The sequence below is a fragment of the Rattus rattus genome, chromosome 8 (assembly GCF_011064425.1).
Source record: "Rattus rattus isolate New Zealand chromosome 8, Rrattus_CSIRO_v1, whole genome shotgun sequence".
Taxonomy (NCBI): Eukaryota; Metazoa; Chordata; class Mammalia; order Rodentia; family Muridae; genus Rattus; species Rattus rattus.
The window spans coordinates 49,564,298-49,583,478 of NC_046161.1; the positions used below are offsets into that span (position 1 = coordinate 49,564,298).

Genomic DNA, 19,181 nt, shown 5'->3' on the forward strand with positions numbered 1-19,181 from the left:
GAAGCAATAATCACTATTCCTTAATATCTCTCAACATCAATGGCCTCAACTCCCCAATAAAAAGACATAGATTAACAAACTGGATACGCATCGAGGACCCTGCATTCTGCTGCCTACAGGAAACACACCTCAGAGACAAAGACAGACACTACCTCAGAGTGAAAGGCTGGAAAACAACTTTCCAAGCAAATGGTCAGACGAAGCAAGCTGGAGTAGCCATTCTAATATCAAATAAAATCAATTTTCAAATAAAAGTCATCAAAAAGATAAGGAAGGACACTTTATATTCATCAAAGGAAAATCCACCAAGATGAACTCTCAATCCTAAATATCTATGCCCCAATTATAAGGGCACCTACATACGAAAAGAAAACCTTACTAAAGCTCAAAACACACATTGCACCTCACACAATAATAGTAGGAGATTTCAACACCCCACTCTCATCAATGGACAGATCATGGAAACAGAAATTAAACAGAGATGTAGACAGACTAAGAGAAGTCATGAGCCAAATGGACTTAACAGATATATTTATAGAACATTCTATCCTAAAGCAAAAGGATATACCTTCTTCTCAGCTCCTCATGGTACTTTCTCCAAAATTGACCATATAATTGTTAAAAAAAACGGGCCTCAACAGGTACAGAAAGATAGAAATAATCCCATGCGTGTTATCAGACCACCATGGGCTAAAGCTGGTCTTCAATAACAATAAGGGAAGAACGCCCACATATACATGGAAGTTGAACAGTACTCTACTCAATGATAACCTGGTCAAGGAAGAAATAAAGAAAGAAATTAAAGACTTCTTCGAATTTAATGAAAATGAAGGTACAACATACCCAAACTTATGGGACACAATGAAAGCTGTGTTAAGAGGAAAACTGGCTCATTAAGAGCACCCGACAGAGGTCCTGAGTTCAATTCCAGCAACCACATGGGTGGCTCACAACCATCTGTAAAGAGATCCCATGTGTATCTGAAGACAGCTACAGTGTACTTATATATAATAAATGAATAAATCTTTAAAAAAAAAAAGTTAAAAAAAAGAGGAAAACCTATAGCTCTGAGTGCCTGCAGAAAGAAACAGGAAAGAGCATATGTCAGCAGCTTGACAGCACACCTAAAAGCTCTAGAACAAAAAGAAGCAAATACACCCAGGAGGAGAAGGCAGGAAATAATCAAACTCAGAGTTGAAATCAGCCAAGTAGAAACAAAAAGGACCATAGAAAGGATCAACAGAACCAAAAGTTGGTTCTTTGAGAAAATCAACAAATAGATAAACCCTTAGCCAGACTAACAAGAGGACACAGAGAGTGTGTCCAAATTAACAAAATCAGAAATGAAAAGGAGACATAACTACAGATTCAGAGGAAATTCAAAAAATCATCAGATCTTACTATAAAAGCCTATATTCAACAAAACTTGAAAATCTACAGGAAATGGACAATTTCCTAGACAGATACCAGGTAATCGGTTAAATCAGGAACAGATAAACCAGTTAAACAACCCCATAACTCCTAAGGAAATAGAAGCAGTCATTAAAGGTCTCCCAAACAAAAGAGCCCAGGTCCAGACGGGTTTAGTGCAGAATTTATCAGACCTTCAGAAGACCTCATACCAATATTATCCAAACTATTCCACAAAATTGAAACAGATGGAGCACTACCAATTCCTTCTATGAAGCCACAATTTTTATACCTAAATCACACAAAGATCCAACAAAGAAAGAGAACTTCAGACCAATTTCCCTTATGAATATCGACGCAAAAATACTCAATAAAATTCTGGCAAACCGAATCCAAGAGCACATCAAAACAATCATCCACCATGATCAAGTAGGCTTCATCCCAGGCATGCAGGGATGGTTTAATATACGGAAAACCATCAACGTGATCCATTATATAAACAAACTGAAAGAACAAAACCACATGATCATTTCATTAGATGCTGAGAAAGCATTTGACAAAATTCAACACCCATTCATGATAAAAGTCCTGGAAAGAATAGGAATTCAAGGCCCATACCTAAACATAGTAAAAGCCATATACAGCAAACCAGTTGATAACATTAAACTAAATGGAGAGAAACTTGAAGCAATCCCACTAAAATCAGGGACTAGACAAGGCTGCCCACTCTCTCCCTACTTATTCAATATAGTTCTTGAAGTTCTAGCCAGAGCAATCAGACAACAAAAGGAGGTCAAGGGGATACAGATCGAAAAAGAAGAAGTCAAAATATCACTATTTGCAGATGATATGATAGTATATTTAAGGATCCCAAAAGTTCCACCAGAGAACTACTAAAGCTGATAAACAACTTCAGCAAAGTGGCTGAGTATAAAAATTAACTCAAATAAATCAGTAGCCTTCCTCTACACAAAAGAGAAACAAGCCCGAAAAGAAATTAGGAAACGACACCCTTCATAATAGACCCAAATAATATAAAGTACCTCGTTGTGACTTTAACCAAGCAAGTAAAAGATCTGTACAATAAGAACTTCAAGACACTGAAGAAAGAAATTGAAGAAGACCTCAGAAGATGGAAAGATCTCCCATGCTCATGGATTGGCAGGATTAATATAGTAAAAATGGCCATTTTACCAAAAGCGATCTACAGATTCAATGCAATCCCCATCAAAATACCAATCCAATTCTTCAAAGAGTTAGACAGAACAATTTGCAAATTCATCTGGAATAACAAAAAACCCAGGATAGCTAAAACTATCCTCAACAATAAAAGGACTTCAGGGGGAATCACTATCCCTGAACTCAAGCAGTATTACAGAGCAATAGTGATAAAAACTGCATGGTATTGGTACAGAGACAGACAGATAGACCAATGGAATAGAATTGAAGATCCAGAAATGAACCCACACACCTATGGTCACTTGATTTTGACAAAGGAGCCAAAACCATCCAATGGAAAAAGATAGCATTTTCAGCAAATGGTGCTGGTTCAACTGGAGGTCAACATGTAGAAGAATGCAGATCGATCCATGCTTATCACCCTGTACAAAGCTTAAGTCCAAGTGGATCAAGGACCTCCACATCAAACCAGACACACTCAAACTAATAGAAGAAAAACTAGGGAAGCATCTGGAACACATGGGCACTGGAAAAAATTTCCTGAACAAAACACCAATGGCTTATGCTCTAAGATCAAGAATCGACAAATGGGATCTCATAAAACTGCAAAGCTTCTGTAAGGCAAAGGACACTGTGGTTAGGACAAAACGGCAACCAACAGATTGGGAAAAGATCTTTACCAATGCTACAACAGATAGAGGCCTTATATCCAAAATATACAAAGAACTCAAAAAATTAGACCGCAGGGAGACAAATAACCCTATTAAAAAATGGGGTTCAGAGCTAAACAAAGAATTCACAGCTGAGGAATGCCGAATGGCTGAGAAACACCTAAAGAAATGTTCAACATCTTTAGTCATAAGGGAAATGCAAATCAAAACAACTCTGAGATTTCACCTCACACCAGTGAGAATGGCCAAGATCAAAAACTCAGGTGACAGCAAATGCTGGCGAGGATGTGAGAAAGGCAACACTCCTCCATTGTTGGTGGGTTGCAGACTGGTACAACCATTCTGGAAATCAGTCTGGAGGTTCTCAGAAAATTGGACATTGAACTGCCTGAGGATCCAGCTATACCTCTCTTGAGCATATACCCAAAAGATGCCCCAACATATAAAAAAGACACGTGCTCCACTATGTTCATCGCAGCCTTATTTATAATAGCCAGAAGCTGGAAAGAACCCAGATGCCCTTCAACAGAGGAATGGATACAGAAAATGTGGTACATCTACACAATGGAATATTACTCAGCTATCAAAAACAACGACTTTATGAAATTCGTAGGCAAATGGTTGGAACTGGAAAATATCATTATGAGTGAGATAACCCAATCACAGAAAGACATACATGGTATGCACTCATTGATAAGTGGCTATTAGCCCAAATGCTTGAATTACCCTAGATGCCTAGAACAAATGAAACTCAAGACGGATGATCAAAATGTGAATGCTTCACCCTTCTTTAAAAGGGGAACAAGAATACCCTTGGCAGGGAAGAGAGAGGCAAAGATTAAAACAGAGACTGAAGGAACACCCATTCAGAGCCTGCCCCACATGTGGCCCATACATATACAGCCACCCAATTAGACAAGATGGATGAAGCAAAGAAGTGCAGACCGACAGGAGCCGGATGTAGATCGCTCCTGAGAGACACAGCCAGAATACAGCAAATACAGAGGCGAATGCCAGCAGCAAACCACTGAACTGAGATCGGGACCCCTGTTGAAGGAATCAGAGAAAAGAACTGGAAGAGCTTGAAGGGGCTCGAGACCCCATATGTACAACAATGCCAAGCAACCAGAGCTTCCAGGGACTAAGCCACTACCTAAAGACTATACATGGACTGACCCTGGACTCTGACCTCATAGGTAGCAATGAATATCCTAGTAAGAGCACCAGTGGAAGGGAAGCCCTGGGTCCTGCTAAGACTGAACCCCAGTGAACTAGACTGTTGGGGGAGGGCGCAATGGGGAGGTGGGGAGGAACACCCATAAGGAAGGGGAGGGGGAGGGATGTTTGCCCGAAACCGGGAAAGGGAATAACACTCAAATGTATATAAGAAATATTCAAGTTAAAAAAAAAATCAAGAAGGCTTATGTCTACTTGACACAAACAGAGTTATCTGCAAGGAGAGAACCTGAATTGAGAAGATACGCCCATAAGATAAGGCTGTAAGGCATTTTCTTAATTAGTGATTGATGGGGGAGGGCCTAGATCTTTTTGAGTGGTTCTATCCCTGGGCTGGTGGTCCAGGCTGAGCAAGTCAGTAAGCAGCACCCCTCCACCACCTTCTGCCTCCAGGTTCTTTACCTGCTTGAGTTCCTGTCTTGATCTCCTTCAATGATGAAAACCAATATGGGAGTGTAAGCCAAATAAACCCTTTCCTTCCCAACTTGCTTTTTGGTCATGGTGTTTCACTGCAGCAATAGACACCCTAAGACAGTTTCTTTCTGTCTGTCTTCCTTCTTTCCCTCCTTCATTTTTTAGTTTTTTTTCTACACAGAGATTCTTTGTATAGCCCTGGCTATCCTGTAACTCTCTGTAGACCAGGGTGGCCTAAAACTCAGTAATCCATCTCCCTCTGCCTCCTGAGTGCTGCCATCAAAGGCATGGGACACCACTGCCTGGCTCAAAATGCAAATTTCTTAACACTTAAAAAAAAGTATATCAAAACAATTTTTCCCACTATATACAATAAATATCTGACACAGACCTCAATTTAAAATCTTTAAACATAATCTATTAACTGTCAAGCTAGGAATTGGACAAATGCTACCACTAATTGCATTCAGTTACACACCAGATTTGTACTAGGAATATTAAAACATTAGTATATTCAGAAATAATAAGTTTGAATCAATTACTAAAGTTGATTCCCATTAATTTGGGGAAAAATCATTCAATATCAAAGTAGCTAAAAGCAGAATCCTATTGTTAAAAGATGACACAAAAGGTTGGAGATGGTCACTTGGTGAAGGTGCCTGCCCTATGCCTCAAGTCCCGAGTTCTACCCCAGACACATACGGTGAAAAGAGAGCAGCAATTCCATAAGTTGTCTTCTGACCTCCATGTGTGCACTGTGGCATGTGCGCCTTCCACTGAAGGATGTAATTTTAAAAAGTTATAAAGACACCAAGGAGCAATTTTGCTGCTGTTTCAACTGTTTGAATATGCTTTAGAATTAAAAGGGGGTGAGCCAAACTCGTATCTATCTAGCACAGAATATCAAACCACCACCAAAACATAGTTCATGGTCGCCCAGAATATTAAAAAAAAAAAAAAACTAACAAGAATAGTCTCCATGCTCAAAGACTTCATGGGAAATAAGACTTCTTTGTGTATAGCCAATTGTAAAACAGTCTTTCAAATGAAGAGAAGCAAATGGTGAGAGGGCAGATCATGAAGTACATTCAGTAGAGGAAAGGGAGTAAGCTTAGGAGTCAACATGAAAAGATGAGAAATGGCAGCAGAGATGTGAAAGAAGAAGAAAAGATTGGATCTGGTCTTGTAGGACTGCATGAGAAATGAAGAAAAAGGAAGTTAGACCAAATAGCACAGGTGTGTGACTTCACTTAACAAAATTGTTCACTTCTACAACAGGAGTGAAAAGAGAGCTGCACAAAGCTAAGTCAAATTTAGAAACTCACAAGGGAAGGGATGAATGAAGGGGAGTAGGTCTGCCCCCCACCCTTGAGACCACCCACCCAAAAGAAAGACAAGTCCAGTTTATGTGCCCACATACTCCCTGGAGCATGGCCAAACTCCTGGTGGCAAGCCCCTTAAAGAAAACTAAGTTCTTCCCTACCTCCACCCGCATCAGAAGTCATCAATTTTAGAGAGCTAAACGTCAGCATCCTTATCAGTTTTAAAGAGTTCTCTTTGATGGTTTTCTGTAGAGGGTATTTTGGGGAGAGACAGTATTCACAGAAGCCTTCTATGTCCCTCTTTCTCAACTGCAATTCTGTAGTCATCAATACCGTGGCAAAAGTATTGCCCCCCTCCCCTTGCCCTTTACAGTCAGCAGGGGGATGGACCATGGACTTACACACGGTTTCTGGCTACAGTGAAGACCACAGACCACATGGTCCTTGGGGTCAGTAGATGCCACTGACCTCAGCATGGTCTCCTGTGGTAGTGTAAAGCACGGATGTCAACTCGGTCCTATTCCATTGAACACCAAGTGGTGGCAGCACAGGCCAAGGACATCAATGTGGCTTCAGGTGGCAGTATAGGAATCATCATGGCCCTTGACAGGCATCATGGTGCACACCTTTAATCCCAGCACTCAGGAAGCAGAGGAACTCTTAGTTTGAGGCCAGCCTGGACTACAGAATGAGTTCCAAGACAGCTGAGATTGTTACACAGAAAAAACATATCAAAAAACTGTCCACATGAACCTCCAGCTTTAAAGCAGTTTAGGGCAGAGGAAAATGGATACCACAGTGGCCTCCATAGAGGTCTTTTGGGGAGGTCCAATCCAGAAAACAAACCATTCTTTAGCTTAGACATCCTGTTATTGTTCAGAGCCAGGCCAATCATGTAGCTGGGCAGCATGCTTCAGGGCTGAGCTGGAGTGCAAGCTCACATCAGGTTGCTGCACATCACCCTGCCAGCTCTAGTCACTCCCGCCCATCCACTGCAACCTTCTCACACGGCTGTTATCATGTCTCTAGTTCTGCCTCTCCAGCACTCATTCATCACTCCATTCCTCTGTCTTTCCCACCTCTCCACCAAATATTCATTTGTTGTAGTGGCACTAGAAACTGCAGTGTGTCACATAGCCTTTTTCTTTTTCTTTTTTTTTTCTTTTTTTGCCCAGACAGTTTTGCATACATATATTCATTGCAAGGAGTTGTTGGTCTGGTTCAAGGTTTTTTGTTTTTTTTTTTTGTTTGTTTCTGAAGCATCATTAATATTGGACCATTGCTGTGACTCCTTTCAGATATCCTGCTGCTGCCCAGAGTCAGGGTGATTTTGCAGCTAAGTAGGGCTCTCTGGGACAGGTTCTGTGTGAGGTCCTGCTCACCTTCCTGTCCTCAACGTCTGCCATCCCAGGCTTTGCCAGGCTCAACCTTTGTGTCTGTAGCCTGTGAGCAGCACTGCTGCCCTGTGCCTTCTATCTCCCAGCAGGGCAAACAGCACAGGCCACAGCTACAGCGGCTCCATGAGGGAAGCCAGCCTGTAGGCCTAGAGCCAGCCTCATTCAGCAATGACTTGTTTCTATGGGAGCTCCAAAGGGATACATATCTCCTTGTCCTGGGTGCCAACAGTCCCACTGCTCATCAAGAATGACTTGTGTTTATAACCTGCTGGCTAAGACAGAAGAGCACAGGGTATAGATTCATTACTCTTCTGGCTCTGTTCAGCCATCTTTCCTTGTGATTTTGTGTGTCCACATGTAAAAAGCATCTAACCATAAGCCTCCTCAGTCTTTTTTATTTGGTTGTTTGGAAGCTATTGCTGGCCCTTGCAGACTCCTTTTTTGCTCCTAGGAACCTCTATGTGTCTCTCAGACTCCAAGCTCTACAGCAGGTACTGGTAGCCACAGCCATCGCTCTCCTTCCCCTTATACAATTCCAAATAATCAATTAATGTGACAGATATTTTATTCCTACTTCAGTCTCAGAAAACACCAGATTAAAAATAAAAACATGTTAACATACAGGACATGAACAGAATCAAAACAATGGTAAGGTGATTGATTCCAGACAAAAGTAAAAAAAAACAAAACAAAAAAAAAACAAAAAAAAAAACGAACATTTTAATTTTAGATAGATTTATATATATGAATGTTCAGCCTGCATGTGTCTATCTATATGCACCCTCTGGAACCCATAGAGCTCAAAGGGATCTATCAGATCCCCAAAACTGGAATTATGGATGGTTATGAGCCACCATGTGGGTGCTGGGACTCCAGTGCTCTTAACCACTGAGGCATCTCTCCATCACATAAAAAAAGCATTTTGTGTGTACATGTGCACACACACATATACTGAGCATGTGGAAGTCAGTGTATAACCTAAGGGGGTGAGTTCTCTTCACCATGCAGATTCCAGGGACCCATCAAATTACAACTGTCAGGCTTGATGGCAAGCACCTCTACCCACTAAGCCATCTCAATGACCTACAGTCTTAATCTAAGAAAAATCTCAGCTGGGTAGTACAGACCTGGAATCTCAGTTCCTAATAAGTCTAAAATAGAAAGAACACAAATTCAAGGCCAGCCTTAGCTACAAAGTTATCAATCTGAATCAAAATAAAAAGTAAAAAGAGTTTGGGTATAAAGATCAATAGTAGAACACTTGTCTAACATCCCTGGTACCACAAGCAATAAAAATATAAAGTTAGAGGAAACCATCATTTTCACTACTGTGTAGTAAGATGCTTAGTAAACTTTAGTTTCCTAAGACTTTGCAATACCCTTTTAGACTTTCTACAGCCCCCAGAAGAGTTTTTGCTCCCCAAATACCCATTCATTCTTCCTACACTGATCCTACTTAATGTGCTTAGCATGTATCTTCTCCAGGCTACCAAAGAGGCCGGGAGTGCTTTCACTATGAATTCACTATCTACTTTTGTGTCTGGCATACAAGTGGCACTCAGAGAATGCTGAGAGACCAAAGTATTTGAAAGCTAAAAAGCAACAGTTCCTGGATCATCTGTAGGTTAAGCACTGCTGTGACCTGATAAGAAGCAACTTAGTGGAAAAGGATCTGCTCTGGCTCTAGCTTAAGAAGGTAGTGATCATCAGGGCAGGGGAGATGGCAGAATTTACAGGGATGAGAGCACACTGCTGGGCTTCCTTCCTGGAGCGGAAGAGAGAAATGAATGCTGGTGTTCAAGTGGCTTTCTCCTTTGTCCTGGTTTACTCCACTTGGTATATCAGCCCAAAGGACGCTGCTACCACTTTCAGGGCAGGTACCCCTCCTCAGTAAAACAACTCAGGAAACACATTCACAAACAAGCCCAAAGATGTGACTTATTAATGACTACATGTTTTTTGTTTGTTTTATTTTAAAGACAGAGTCTCAATATATAGCCCTAATGGTCTGGAATTCAATATATAGATAAGGCTGACCTCCAGCTCAAAAGATCTATGTGCCTCTGCCTCCTGAATGCTGGGATTACACACTAGTGTTACCATACTGGGCTCCCTAATCCAATCAAGTTGACAATCCAATTGGTCAACACAAGGTAGTACATTACTGGCTAAGTCACAGGCATAGATAACCCACCAGGCTTCTTGGGAATTTATCTAGATACTGACTACACTTAGTTCCAAACAGTAAAATGTGATTTTTTTTTCTCTTTTGCATTCCAGCCATTTGCCTATATAAAGCTGACTGGTCTATTATCGAGTAGCATACTTCTTGAGTGTAGAGTTTAGAGGTCATCACCTTCCCTATACCCTCTGAGAGCCACACTTATAACATCCACAGATCCCCCTACTCTCTCGCCTTTTTCTCCTTTACTCCATCTCTTCCATAGTACTAAGCCAATCTCTTTGGTCACAAACACTCTTTGATGAGTCAGTCCAATGGACACATTCTGGCCCTTCTCTTACTTAAGCTCAACAGTACTCACACTATTTTGTTTACAGTGAGTTTCTTAGCATTCTCATCACTGCAACTCCACGTCCTCGCACCCTGAGAAACCCTCTCATAACCCATTTCTTCCCAACCACCTTTAAGAAAGTAAATGGAATGAGATCCAGAGGGGTGGGGGAAGGGAGTGAGACTTTGTTTTGCTTTTCCTTAACTAAAAAACAAACAGAAAACAATAAGAATGAACTATAAAATCTTGCCAAATACTATTTAAAGGGATTAAATAATATATACTTAAAGTCTCCTATCCCTACTTAACATACATTTTATCATAATAAAATGTATATTACATTTCTGTACTTAAAGTGCTTTAACCTCTTTAGTAATAAAACATAGCAGCTCTCAACCATGACTAGAAATGTCATATGACATTGATTATAATATTAAAAACAGTCAATTTACTTCATTTTAAAAACAGACAAGACTCTTAGTAGACACATTGGCAGAGAGCATTAATTTTAATGAAATCATTTTATGCAATAAATTTTGTTTCAGAATCACACAAAAATTGGCTCCCTTCTTTCAAACAAAATTTAAATGTGCATGTGAATCACAGAGTTCAGTATCATTCATCAATGTTGAACAATGGGCTGGGAAAAATGTCCTGTCCTTAATAGTTCACAGCTTCTCGGTCATGACAGATGCTCCTTCCTGTCTGCCAATGAACACAGAAACAAGAGCACTCAAATGACCTGAAAGTGTTGCTTCACTTACTACATAAAAAATGTTAGGCTCTTACTAACTGACAAAAAATTTTAAAAATAAATTAATAACTCATGCAATAACCCAGCAAGAACATCAACTGCAAATCCTAGACTGTTTTCTTTGTATGCACTCTCTAGCTCTACGACTTGGTACAAACTTGCCTTCACTGACGGGTGTCAGAACAGAATGACTATACTACCGATAGTTGACACACAGAGACAGGAAGATTACTATGAGTCTTGGGCCAGTCAAGTCCAGACAAGACCCTATCTCCAAAAGACAAAATAAACAAAAGCACCTTTGTTCAGATGACTTGAAGGATTTCCTCCAGAAGAACATTGTTCAGTGACACAAATCAGCTGAAACTGAAACTGCTTGGCTAGTAAAAATGTCATTAGTAAAAATATATCTTTGGTTTTTTTCAAAGAAATCATAGCTACAGAGGTTTTTTTTTCTGGTTTGTTTGTTTGTTTGTTTGTTTGTTTTTAATTTAGGAGTAGAAGCTAGAGAGAGCTCAGTGGATAAAACACTTGCCTAGCCAAGGGTGAGGGGAAAAAGTTTGAATCTCCAGAACCCATTTAAAAAAAAAAAAAAAGCAGATCTATTGGCTGCCTGTAATCCCAGAATTAAGAACAACTTCAACACCCAGCTAGAATACTCAGCTCCTGCACGCTTCACACACACACACACACACACACACACACACACACACACACACACATGCAAACATGAATATATCACATAAACAAACATGCAAAAAATAAAAAAACCCAAAAGCAGAGATTTGAGATAAACCGTTTTGGCTTATAGTATTGTGTGTTATTTCTCAATCAAAAGTCAAGTGTGTGGAAGCCTGTGAGGAACAGCTCTCCAGTCTCACTATCTTTGTAGTTAGTGAAAACTTACACAGAGGGTGTTTACACAACACTGGGAACCTGGCAAACAACGTATTACCTAAGTGACTGAAGATCTGCACTAGTGGGGCAAACCAGTCTTGTGTGCCTCCTAGTACAGTGCACTGAGAGCCCAAATCACTTCTGACATCCTTGCCAACAATACAGGATGTACAGGATGTAGTCATGAGGGAAAGGTCAGGCAGATCTAAATTGGGTGAGAGTCTACAAAACAGAAGGCCTGTGCTCCATAAAAAACACCAATGTCAACTTGAAAGGCTGAGGAACTTTTCTAATAAAGACTAAATCAGCATGAGAACCAGAGGAACTGGGCTACCTTGGGAGTGTGTGTGTGTGTGTGTGTGTGTGTGTGTGTGCTGTAAATCCTTGATTTGCCTGTTTTTGTTGTATTGTAACAGAAGGCATGGGCTTTACTACAGAGTGAATTCCTTAGCCTCATCCTTATAAAATACCTAGGGACTGTTTAGAATTAGAGGGAATGTCTAGGACACACTCCCAAACAGTTTAGAAAAACAGTATGTGTGTACACTGAGAGATGAAATACATGTGTCAACTGTTAAGGCACTGTGAAATTCGAGGAAGGGTTCTGGAAATGGTGAGGGATTTTTTTTTTCTTTTTGGCCACTTTTCTGTCAACTTGAATTTTTTTTTAAATTTAAAAAGTTAAATATGTTTGTGGGTCATTTGAGTGTATTCAAACCATTTCTTCCGTGCTTGCAGTTCAAATCTTAAAAATATTAATGACTTCAGAGACAGTACTCTACTACCCTTGACTTCTAATTTTAAAAATAAGTCAAGGTCACATTTCTTGGCAAATCACAACAAAGGTTTGGCAATGCTGCCTATGTATGGACACTGGCTATGTGGACTTTTCCCCCAGTAGCTCTACAAAATCACCAAATCCTAAATTCTCCTTAGCACCATTATGCTGGGCATAAAACCTACCCACAAAATTGTCTGCAAGTACCACATAGGTCTTCAAGTCAGGTACTGGAGCTTGGAATTTCCCCCCAAGAAAACATAGCTTTCACTTGCTTATTGATTCTCTTATAGAGAGGAGGTCTAAAAAAAATCTCATGGGAGAAAGAATAGGATCCAGAACGATGTGTTGTTTGTTTTTTTAACAAGGAGTAGCAACATTTAATGGAACAAGGCAGCAAAGCAGAGGCACCAAAAATAAAAAGTCTCCAAACTTCCAAGAAGCCCCTAAGTTGTGTCCCTGACAGAAAAATCCCAGTAGTAATTGGAGCAAAAGGCACTAAGATAAAAACTAGATAGAAAAGTCACAAGACGTCTGAATAACCTGTAGGCCAAGGCTGACGAAATTGCTTCTCTAGCAACCTAAATGTAAATTAGAAAATCTGCAGTCTCCTAGAAACTGGTCAGCCTTCAACTGCTGTTCCCTTACAGCACTCCCACAAGAAAAAAAAAAAAGTTTTTAAAGTCCTCGGGGAAAACAGACAAGTGGTAAACTTTGTCATTACGGAAAAAGCATTGAGAACTTCCCACTGCAAACAGTTCCCAGGTTACTGAGCCTGGATCCCAGGCTGGTACGTGCCAGCCCCTCCACTCGGCCATGTCCCACCAGCCAAGCCCCAGCCGCAGAGCAGGAGGGTCGCCCGCTCCGCCCCTGCCCTTGACAGTGGGCGTTCAGGGCAGCCACAGGGGGCCCAGGTTTTGAACTCTTCCACGAGAGGATCTGCGGCGGCATCTGCCCCTCCTCGGGGACGCAGCTCCCCTCCAGGCGCGAGAAGCCAGAAGCCCAGAGTGCCGCGCGAGAACCAGGGCCGTGGGAACCCGGGCCGGGGGCTGGGGGTGCGCAACCCGGAAGAAGTCAAGGGCGGAGGCTCCAGAACTTTGACCCTAGTCTCGGGCACCGCACCGCCCGTCTACACGCACGGTGGGAAGTGTGGGAGCCCGTGACCTTCGCCTGACAGGGTCAGCAGGCCGCCACTCGGACGTCACCTGCTCAGCCCTCCCTGTCGGGACTCACCGCCCGCCGGAGCTGCCCAGGCGCCGCTGCTCGAAACATTGTCTCTGTTCTAGTCAGCCCAGCGGTACCCTCCGCCTCAGCTACCCGGAGCGCGCGGGAGCCGCCTCCGCCTCCTCCAGAGACCCGAACGCTCGCGAGACGCGAGCACGCGAGCTGACAGCCTAGGCCGAGACCGCTCTTCCCGGGGGCCTATTGGGCAGTCACGCAGCCAATGAAGAAAGTGGAAAGTTAGAGGCGGGACTTGGGAGTAGGGCAAAGGTAAGGGTGTGCACTGAGATGCTTGCACTGCGTCCCACGCCCGCCAGTTGTTTGGCTCTGTCTCCCGCTGTCTCAGACCTCCAATGGGAACGTGTGTCTGCACTGACTGGCCTGCTGTAGGCAGCTTTTCACCCGTGAAGGGAATCCCTTACTCCATTCCTTCCATTCCTCGCTCATTTACGCGCAGTATCAGCTCTGAACCTGTAATGTGCCAACCGAACACAGTCGCAGGTGAGGAGATATTTAAACCTCCATTTAGGGGTCCGTCCTGGGGACCTGACGGAACTCAAAACAAAAGGCTATTAGTAAATAATATAAATAATTTAATGTTTGCTACTACCTGGGAGGTATCTATTGAGTTGGTGGTATTTGAGCTGGATTCTTGAAGGAAACGGAGAGGGAGAAAGATATGATGGGAAGATCCTGCTACAAACTACACAGAAGGAGACAGAATGGGATGGAGGTGGACCACACAGCAGGCTAGGGTCAGGTTTGAGGTCCACACAGATCTCCTTACTCTCCCCTACCCTTAGTCAGACCCACTTCCAGCCCCTGGTATCAATGCCTGTGGCTGTTAAAATATCTCATGCATTTTGGACGGGCCAATCTATCTGCCTTCTGGACTGCTCAGGATGTCCCCTCAAAACTCAAGCCCTACCGCACAGGAGTGAGTTTCACTAGCCCACAATAATATTTCTTCACAAAGATCTTCTCTGGTCCCCTACAATCAGTCTTTATCTTCTTCACTTAGTTTGTGAACGGAGTGAGAACCCATCTTCTACAAGACCACCCTTGTGGAGGACTGGGACTGTGCCCACCTAAGCCCTTTGTGGGAGGGACTAGTATTCTATTTATCATTACTTTCTCCTTCCAACCCAACACCCTACTGGACTCAAATCTAAATAGTATTGAAAGAAGAAAGAAGAGTGTGTTAAGTAAAAACCAAAAGGAATATTTGTATTAGAAAAAAATCTTTAAAATGAGATATGAACTACTTCCTTCCTGCCTCCATGACAAGGCAAAATACCAAAGAGGAGAGAATCTGGCACATCCCAGGCTCCAGTGAATCAGCAGCAGCCGTGCCCTGAAGAGACACAGAGCCCATGGGGCATGATGGTTCCGAGCAGAACAGAGCCAGTGCAAAGGAAGACACAGAAAATGTCCCAAATCTGTAACAAATCACCAGACTCACTCTGAAGACCGGAGTGTCCTTGAAGAACTTCTGGAGGGAGGGTACAGTTAGATATGTTTCCACATTTACATGTATGTCAAGTAGACAAATGTGCTTATGAAATGTGCATGTGAAAGACTGATGTTCTGAAATGCTCCCTATAGGGGTTTGAATGCCCTTCTTTCCCACTGGGTTATAGATGGTTGGAGTCAGAAGTCAGTTTCTATTAGCTAGCTTATATACGGCTGCTTGCTATTTGTAGAAGTAATTGTACAAAGAACAAAAGGAGGAGAATTGCCTTCAGCCAGTCCTTGAAGTCCGACTCATTCAGGCAGAGCCTCTCCAGGGTTCCTGATGGGAAGGAGAAGGTAGTGGGACAGCAGCTCTGGCTGCTCATCGTCTCCTCTCTCTGCTAGGATCTCCACTGAGCTTGAGCTCAACGGGTGCCTCAAGTACTGAGGACAGGAGTCCCTGACCCCCAGGCCTTTCTCAAGCCAGGGTCACTGAGCTGCATCTTAGACACTAGTAGTCAAGATGGCAGCTTTACTTCCTGGCCATTGGACCCTGCACAGAAGGGCCCAGAGGTCCTGGGTGATAGCTGCAGCTCGATAGGAGTGACTGAGTCCAAAAGAAAGTCAGGACAAAAGGAACTGTGGTGCTCATCAGCATGCCAAAGTGTCTGCTGGCCTGCAGGCCCACTGGCACCCGGGTCCCATCCGACTCTCTCTCTAAACTTCTTCAGCTCATGACTTCCCTTCCTCCAGCTTCCCATTCCTAAATAACTCTACCAACTAGCACCAGGTGGATAAAGTAAGGACATGACTGCTCAGATGCATGGTTGAGGAGAAGGTTTTTATTGTAGATTGAGGAAGAGCACAGCCAGAGGCATGTAGAAGAGTCTAGAGCAGGGAGAGAAAATAGAATAAACATGACCAGTAGACTGAACCAGGCCATGGTGGAGGCCAGGAGGCGGTGTGTGTGTAGGGGGGCGGTGGTTAGAGGAAGAGAAGAGAGAGCACAAAGATGAACGAGGGCCAAGAACCAAGAGAGTGCCAGGAGGATAGTGGGCTGAGTTTCTTTAAGACCTGACAGTACTCCTTTTCCTCCCCTTCTTCTTTTCCTCCTCCTCCTTCTCCTCCCTCCTCCTCCTCCTCCTCCTCCTCCTCCTCCTCTCTTCCTCTTCCTCCTCCTCCTCCTCCTCCTCCTCCTTCCTCTTCCTCTTCCTTCTCCTCCCTCTTCTTCCTCCAGACAGGGTTTCTCTGTATAGCCATGATTGTCACAGAACTTGCTCTGTAGACCAATTCTGGCCTTGAACTCAGAGAACCAAACTCAATAGGACTCTTGCTGTGTCATCTGGTAGAAGATTTCTCCTTCAGAAACAAAGATGTATGATCTTGTAGAGCCCCAGGTCACAATACCATAGAAACACATTTGATTTGTGACACTTTGAGAAATGTACCTCAGTCCTTGTGAAGTCCTGGCTACAGGTCTGCTGTAAGGGGGCCCTTAGCAGGTCTCTCTAATCAGGAGCATCTGGATGACAGAGTGCAACTTGAGATACAGTGATCCTTGACTCATCTCTGTAAATTAGCAAGCTCAGCTGCCCCCCCCTTCATTCTCATTCTGTTTAGGCCACAAGCCCGTGGGAATGCTACCCTCATTGTGGGGGTCTTTACCCCTTAATTAAACTTCTTTGGAAACTCTATCATAGACATGTCCTAAGGTCTACCTTCTAGGTGATTCTAAATTCAGTCAGGCTGACAGGATTGACCATGACAAGTAGTGACCTCAGCTTTTGCAGGTGAGACCCATGCTGTTACACTCCTGCTGTTCTCTACATGCAATCAGGTACAGATGTTAGTGTCAGCACAGGGTGAGAAACGATGAAGGCTGGCTGAGTGAGCTAGCCTAGGCAAAGGCTGTTTGAGTGATCTAGCCCAGGTATTGTTGTCTTGATTACTTGGTTTCTCTCCCAAGTTGAATTCTTCCATATACTCATCTTTATGCCTCTATCCTAAGACTTCTTGTCCCTGGTGTTCCAGACTTCTAGCCTCTGCTCTCTAAGCACATAAAATGGATGACCAACATACCTTTCTGAAGCTCTAGCTCTTAAACCATCTTTTTTCACCACTGTCTTTCAAAACTGTCCCTAAGTAAGGCTGTAGTGCACCTACCCTCCATTTTCAGCCTGAAGTCACATACCGAACAGAGGTCTCATAGGCTACATGAGTGGTTTCTCCTTTTGTTAGCAGGTTGTAAGTGTGTGTGTGGGGGGGAATTCTTCCTATAACCAAGTATTACCTGGGACAGGCACAACAGTGGTCAAGGGGACTAGCCTACCAACTTTACAAGTTACTATTCCCTCTGGTTCTACTTGCACTCGTTCCTAAATATCCCAGTTTCCCCCTTAGAATAGATTGTTTCTACCTACCTGATACTATGACTTGATGGTCTTTGTGGAGTCCAGTTCATGATGGCTAACTCCAAACATTTGGTCACTTGATACCCTATTATCAAACCCAGTATCAAATCAGAAGTCTTTTGCTGTAGTTATTTGATGATGATGTTTTTGTTTTATGTTTTTAAGGTATATACATTTCCACTTCAGATGTCATGGTTTGGTATACATCATAGGGGTGTGTGTTGTGCCACTCCAGCAGAATTTGTCGTAAAGTCTCCACTATATCTTTTCATAATCGAGACGGAAACGCATATGGCCAAGTAGCAAGGCTGTCTGTACGGCAACCTAGTCCCTTACCCTGAGCTCCACTCACTGACAGCAGTCTTCGTGTCACTTGGTATAGAGTAGACTGCATTCAGAGCCCAAAGAAGGCAGAAGGTTATCAGGTATAGGATTCCTTCATACTGGAAAGTACAGGGTGTACTCTTGTCTTTTCATTTGGGTGGGACAGCTGAGCATGCTACTGTCTCTGGACCCCTAAATATCTTATGATGCAGCAAGCCCCTGAATCTTTAAGTGGATAAACACACACACATGCGGGCACACACACGCATATGTGTTAGACAATATGCTATATAATTTTTGTCCATTTGGCTGAGTTGGAATAACGTCATGGATTTGGTAGTTCAGTGTTCTGCTGTGTGTCCAGATGGTCTCGCTCTCTTTGGGATGTTATGACAGATGCTAAAAGTTAGCATAGCCCTGGGACAAAACTGTAAATATATAGCATTTGCTTATTATATTTGGATGGATAGTTTTGAATCTACTTTTCTCATAGGGGTAGAACTCTCTTGCCAAATCAATGACCATTAAACTGTATTTGACACTCTGTTCATCTATCCTAGTAAAGATACCAGAAGAGAAGGACTGGAAGAGCTGAAGGGTCCTTATCTGGCATCAATGGGAGGGGAGGCCCTTCCTCCTGTGAAGACTTGATGCCTCAGTGTAGGGGAATGCTAGGCAGTGAGGCAGGAGTGGGTAGGTGGTTGGGGGAGCAGCACCCTCATAGAAGCAGGGTAAGGAAGGTGGGATAGGAGGTTTGCAGAGGGGAAACTGGGAAAGGGGATAACATTTGAAATGTAAGTAAATAAAATATCAAATTTAAAAAAATAAATAAAATTTGTTTAAATTAAAAAACAAAAGATACCAGAAGAGGTATGGTGACTGCCAGGCAAGTCCGTGAATGAGTCTGGGAACTCTCTCCAGCGTTATCTTCCATGCTCAGTCTGGTGTCTTCAGGGATAAGACTGATGAGCTAACTATGAAACAAACCTTAAAGGTCAAATCCTGGTGTTTGTTTCACTGTGCACTGTTAAGGAGATCTTTTCATTTTAAATGTTGGTCTTGACCGACTATTCCTAATTTCCTGTAATATTTTTATAGAGCAGCCTAACCACTCCTCAAGGTATTTTCTTTGTATTTACTATCTCCTCTCTCATATTTCCCAAAATGTCCGGTATGTTACATACCAGAAGCACACTACTCTA

At 42.8% G+C, this 19,181-nt stretch overlaps 1 protein-coding gene across 1 annotated transcript in view; it reads right to left on the reverse strand.

The window, feature by feature from the left end:
* Etfa (electron transfer flavoprotein subunit alpha) overlaps nt 1-13,963 on the reverse strand; it is a 63,070-nt gene extending 49,107 nt beyond the window's left edge. Inside the window, exon 1 of the mRNA XM_032909388.1 lies at nt 13,805-13,963. Coding sequence (XP_032765279.1) covers nt 13,805-13,843 — 39 coding nt within the window. The 5' untranslated portion in view covers nt 13,844-13,963. The remainder of the gene's footprint in view (nt 1-13,804) is intronic.
* Between the last annotated feature and the right edge of the window lie 5,218 nt (nt 13,964-19,181).